This window comes from Saccostrea echinata, unplaced genomic scaffold (assembly GCF_033153115.1).
Source record: "Saccostrea echinata isolate AGI-Se365-2 ecotype Australia unplaced genomic scaffold, CSIRO_AGI_Sech_v1 ptg000004l, whole genome shotgun sequence".
Taxonomy (NCBI): Eukaryota; Metazoa; Mollusca; class Bivalvia; order Ostreida; family Ostreidae; genus Saccostrea; species Saccostrea echinata.
In genome coordinates, this window is record NW_026889753.1 from 11440899 (window position 1) to 11447106 (window position 6208).

Sequence of the window (6208 nt, forward strand, 5' to 3'; positions counted from 1 at the left end):
TACAGGTTTACGTATCCACGATTATTGTCGTTATTTTTTAAGCATGTAAACATAAGTTTACTTCTTAACAGCTCTTGTCCAATCACTATATATTTAGCTACATACATGTAGTTTGCCTACGTAGTGAAGTCGCCAATTACGGATTTTCTCAGTTTCGATTCATTCGTATGTATATTATGCTATAATATAGGCATTGAAAATTGGGCTTAGCCCCCGAAAGTTTTTTTTTTTTGTTGGTTTAACTCCCCACTTTCAATTTGCTTCCGACGCCTATGAAACAATAATAGCTGCAAAGTACATGTATATGTATAGCACTTGCATGAATCGGTTATAACTCAAAAATCATTCATAATGATCGATGCTCAAATAAATTTACACCCATTAATAAATCAAACTGTGGCAGCGGTCCACATACCTTATGATATGGAACATATCAAAACTCAACATGCTCAATATTCAACACCGATATGTTCTTTTGCAAGGGGATGCTCCGCTTTGCGGTGCCCTTGCTAAAGTTATAACACGTATGAAATACGAGGTGTTTTTAATATACATTAATAAAAATACAAGAGTATTTTAATAAAATATGGATAAATGCAATGGAAAGCATAAGGATAATTCTAGCTATTAACTCAGTCATTGTGGATCTTTCCTTGTTTCTACACACCAGCAGTATTTGAACATCCAAACTTCAGATATCCCTTATTCAGTCTTCGGTGGATCATGTATTGTTTTCAACACGTCTGAAATATTTGAATATCCATAATATGGATTTTCAAGGATATTTCTACCATAAATCGAGAGGATCAAGTATTAATTTCCAAACCTAAAGAGTATTTGAATATTCACACAGTGGATTTTGTGTCCCAGTCCTGTCATAAGTAGATCATGTATTGTTTTCCACACGTCTAGAGTATTTGAATATCCACACAGTGGATTTTGTGTCCCCTATCCAGAGATACCCCTCTTTGTCCAATGCAAGCGCGTTGGGACCCCGAATTCCATAATTCTCCGTAATCAGAAATCCAATGAACTGTCCACTCAAATCCAGTAAATGGATTGCGTGGTTACTCCAGTCAGCAACCAGTACGTGACCGTGTTTGTCGGAGACAATTCCGAAGGGATTAAATGGTTTCTTCACTCTGTAGTCTTTCTGTCCCGTATATTTATTCTTGACAAACCCGTCCAGGGTGATCGTTGTCGTGTGAACCTCAGCTTCTTCTCGATCGGATACAACAATATCTCCCAGCATGTTCTCATGCAGACGATAAGGTGCGGTAAAGATGGCGGTAAATCCATCGTCTTCAATCATATCTATAATTTTTCCCGCCTCGCTGATTCGAATGATCATTCGCCTAGATCTGGAATTCCTTGTTGTGACGTAACTGTCCACTGCACAGACAAGCAGCTCGTTCCGCTTGGTATACGTCATTCCCCCTGGGTACAAGTCCAGATGCACGAAATCGGTCTGCTTTAGGTCTCCATCTAGCTTTATGATCTTTTTGTCGTCGTAGCTAGAGACTAAGATGTCGCCGTTTGGCTTTGTGAGGATGTCGTCAATCTGAATATCCAATTTGACCGTCCTAAGTTTCTCGCCCTCTCTTGAGTAAAGGTTCATTTCTTGGGTCCCCCATCCGTGACAAATCCAAGCTTCCTTCTCTGAGAGTGGAGCTATTGCATGTATAGTATCAATGTGGTTGGCAACCTTGAAGTTGTACATCAGTTGAACATCAAAATTTAAGGCTATTCGGAGACCCCAGGGGATAGGCAACATAGGCAGCTTAATTTCCGTGGTGTCACATGACCCAAACATCTCCTCCAAATTTGAGCCATGGGATTCTCCAACATGGAAGTTGCTGCTCACGGCAGGATGTAAGCCAACCTGAGGTATCTCTTTGTCTGCGTGCTTAAACCTATTCTGTAACTTCTGACACATCAACACCACCTCGCTGTCGCTCCCAAGGTTTATCGCCTCCTCCGCCGACTTAGTAATGGTGGAGACAGACCGAAGAGTATTCTCGATAGTTTTAGCATGTGTTTCTATGCGATTGGATTCGGTCTTTAATTTTCCTTCCACTCCCTCCACCAACGAGTTGCAGATTTTCTGTAGTTCTTGTTGAAGGTATTTGCAACGACTTTTGATCTCGTTAACAGTTTCCTCGGCGTAATCAGCCAGAAGCTTTTTGGTTGAGTGCAGTTCATTGAGGTAGTCCTGTAAACATGGCAGGTATTCGTGCATGCTCTGTATCATAGGTTTCACTTTGCTTCTTTTCTCCTTTGCCCCTTCAACGATGTTTTTATATCGGTGTCCCTTGTGTTCGGACACTTTTGTGACGCAGTCCTTGCAGATCGGGGTTTCGCACAAAATACAATAGTAAACTGTTTCTTCTTTATGTTTTTCACAAAATGACCGATGAGTTAGTTTAGTAATGCTTTTTGCCTCTTGTGGTGACAGTTCTATCACATGATGGTCACGTGTCTCATTTGCTTTCATGTGGCGGGTATTGCAAGGCTTGCAAAAATTACTGTTACACTCAAGACATCTGGAATGTGCTTGTTGCTCGTTTTCTTTGCACGTGTCACATTTACAATTTGTTGAATAAGTGGCACTTGCCAATATAGCCCTGACGTAATAATTTTGTTTGAGTCCTTTGATTCCAGTTTTCGGAATGGTGATTTCCAGATGGCATATCGGGCACGGGAAGGTAACCTTGGAATGAGCATTATGTGTATGTTTCTCCAAGCACTCACAACAAAAGGTGTGGAAACAGTCCAGGATTCTTGGATCGTTGTATCTCTTATGACACAGCCCACACATAAGCGGATCAGAAGAAACTTCTGATGGGTCCCCCATCTTATTCCGAAAAAGTAACTAACTCCTTACGCATTCATTACTAACGTTAGCACTAGGGGAATGTATTGATCAATTAATCGCAGCTCAAATGATTTTGCGTTTTAAACCATGGACGTGATAAAATCCGAGGGCCCATTTAAGGTGAAGAAAGCTGGTTCTTTAAATCCTTTTTGAACAATCACATACTTCTATCAACTTAACATCATGGGTGTAGTTGCTACCATGGTTGTATCTATTTAAATTTTCAAAAACATCGCAAAAGGCAATCCATGTAACAAAATATCGTGCATACTCGAGTCACCCCGTGGCGCATCGCCTTAACTAGAGTTTTAAAACCCTCCAAAGGGTACAAGTCAAGACGCGTGATGAAAGGAACCTGTAGATCAAGAATTTATGTTTCAAGTCATTGATTATTTTAAAAATCTGTACACACGAGACCAAGATAAATAAATCTGACGTCACATATCAATGTGTCTGCTTTTTTTTTTTATCTGATTGGAAGCATTTAAAAATATTTTGCGCATTTTTCACAGCTAATAGAGACAACATCGAAAAAAAATAAGTTTTTAGGTTGAGGTAATCGTGTTGAATGGTATGGGAATTCGTAATCTCAGTATTAGATAATTATAAATTAACATTTGGCAGTTTAAGTGGGGTCAATTGGCGGACGCAAGCCTAGTGTATTATAATACAAGCTGTTCTTTTTGTAACCTTCTTACATACACTATAAGCTCCATTTAATAATCTGAAAAAAACATGAACCTATCTACCCAACCACCCTCTCTCTCTCTCTCTCTCTCTCTCTTCACTGGCAATGCTTTAACTCTTTAGTCTTGAGAATTTTTTTTTCAAGTTATATCAATAAAAGTGAACCTCCATCTGATGGACATGCAAGATCTAGGCTTGAAAAAAAAAGTTAATTAGGACAGTTTTCCAGTTGTCTTGTTACCAGCATAGATGTTAATGATAATGCTAATTTCTTACATTAAAAGATATTTAAGCAAAGTTTGTTACAACTTTAAAACAGAAATTTATGTGACTTTCATACTACCTGTATATATACAAAACATAGTCTACCTAAACTATAGTGTTGTAAATTGTAAAATTTAAGGTGAAATGCAATCACAGCTACTAGTGTATGTATGCATTTGTACTCCTATCCTACAACATTTCGAAAATGCCATAGAAGATGTTAAATTTGAAATAGATGGCTAAGCATAACTTAGTTTAAACTTTTGTCTTTTGTATCAATTCCCATACAATGTGAGTTACTAACAGTAAGGACAGAAATATAATCATCAAAACTGAAGATATTTTGAAGATTTTGGTGGAAAATTTGAAATGAAATTTGATCACGGCAATTTATAATAAATCACATTTTTTCCATTTAATTAATGGAAAATTATGAAAATAAGATCACTAGTATTTCAAAACAGGAGAGATACTTAACCCCTTTTTGTGCAGTATTTAATTTTAGTCATTTTTTTAAGTTCTGGTATAACGCTTTTTTAAAAAAGTGAACACATGAAATGAGTGTCAATCTTGCAAATTTCTGTCTGTCCTGTTGAAATGGAGACGTTCTGTCGAGTGTAAGTTAAAAAAAAATGTTCCTGAATCTAAGAAAAACTTTCTGATTATTTCGATAACTCTGACCAAACATGTTGCGTTTCATACAAAAGGAATGGGATTTTGCTTTTAAAAATGTTATTTCTTCATTTTCTTGATATCTAATAGCGAGCGGCGCGACAAATGAGTAAGAACAGTGGAAATTCAAACTGAAATCTGTATATGAAATGTAAAGATAAAGAACAGTGATCATTGCCCCCCCCCCCCCCCGTATTTTTTTCCGAACGTATAAATATTTACTATTAATCTAGTTTGAAAATGTTCAATGGAAGTCTGATTGCCCCCACCCCTTCACTTTTGATACATTATAATAAAGAAATCCCTCCTACAATAATGGAACGGGTAGACATAACTCTAACATAAAATTAGTCCAACCCACCCCTTTTTCTGGACGTTTTTTTTTTTTTTACTTTTAATTTAATTTGAAAATATTTATTGAAAGTCTGCCCCCCCCCCCCCATTTTTGAAACATTTTTTAAAAAACCTCTCCTATATTAATTGACCCTAACAATGGCGTATATTCCATATAGGCAAAAAGGCTGTAGCCTACACATCATTTTCTTGATGTAAAAAATATTATACATTTATACATGTATTTGGTTGAAAATGGGGGAAAGTTGATCATAAATCATATTTTTTACCAGTTTACTAGACTATTTTTTCATCAAATGTAATAAAAGTATTTTTAGCAATCCACACTTTTATGCCTATCCAACTTTTACGTTGATCTCCGACCCCTCACCCTCCATTGAGGGTGAGCGATCAATCGCATCATCTCGGGTCTTTCCATCAGAGGTAGGAAAAACAACCTCGAATATATTAACATCACCGGATGTTAAAAATTTATTCAACTTCCTATTTATTAAACTATAGGATAGACGGAGTTTGGAGTCCCTTGTATAGTATATTTTGGGTAATATCTTTAAATTCAGTAAAGTTTAACTTTATACTCCACAGATAAGAGGTCTTCCCACATTTAGTTCAAAGTTTGTTAAAAGGGGGGCTGTCATGGCGTCTACGTAATACATTCGAGGTTGTTTTTCCGCTAGTCGGAAAGGCCCGAGAAGTTGCGATTGGGTGAGCGATGCCCTCCTTGCCTACCCGAAATTCGCGTTTCAGGTGAAAACTGTGACTTCACATTAGCCTACACATTAGCAGAAAGGAATATACGCCACTGCCTAGCCCTCAAATAATATATAGAGTTCGGAGAATTCTCATCTTGAGGTGGAGGGGGGGGGGGGGCGTTAAAGATTTTTTTTCAGGTGTCATTTATTCCCCTTATAATGTCCCTTTTATCAAAACCAATGCTGTGTGCCTGATATTTGTTTTTTGTTTTTTGTTGTTTTTTTTTTTACAGTTGGTTGTGTTTATTTTTACCCCGCTTCTCTCGCTGCGTTTGGCTACATCTATTACTTTAGCAAAAGAAAAAAGACGTGATTTGTTTAATGAGTTTGTACCATTCTTAAAATCATGCATTGAATCATATAATACATTTAATGAGCAAAGCCAAAACGGGCCTCTGAAATTAGAGGTAGGATCAGGTGACACGGAGGAGTAAGCATCCCCTGTCAACTGATCACACCCGCTGTGTATGCCTTGTCATGATTTTCAGAGCCCCCCCCCCCCCCTCCACCTCAAGATGAGAATTCTCCGAAAAATCCGTAGACAATTCAGTAGCCTAACAATTTACATGTATATGAAAGATCAATCGCATCTTCTCGGGTGTTT

General features: G+C 37.6%; 1 protein-coding gene across 1 annotated transcript; it reads right to left on the minus strand.

Moving 5' to 3' along the window:
• Positions 1-540: 540 nt before the first annotated feature.
• On the minus strand, positions 541-3275 carry LOC133179170 (tripartite motif-containing protein 2-like). The gene has a single exon (XM_061313953.1). It carries the CDS (start codon positions 2852-2854, stop codon positions 887-889), a length of 1968 nt encoding a protein of 655 aa, XP_061169937.1. The 5' UTR covers positions 2855-3275; the 3' UTR covers positions 541-886.
• Between the last annotated feature and the right edge of the window lie 2933 nt (positions 3276-6208).

Bases quoted from the DNA above. Each gene is read 5' to 3' on its own strand.
- LOC133179170 (XM_061313953.1), bottom strand. From the start codon at position 2,854: ATGGGGGACCCATCAGAAGTTTCTTCTGATCCGCTTATGTGTGGGCTG.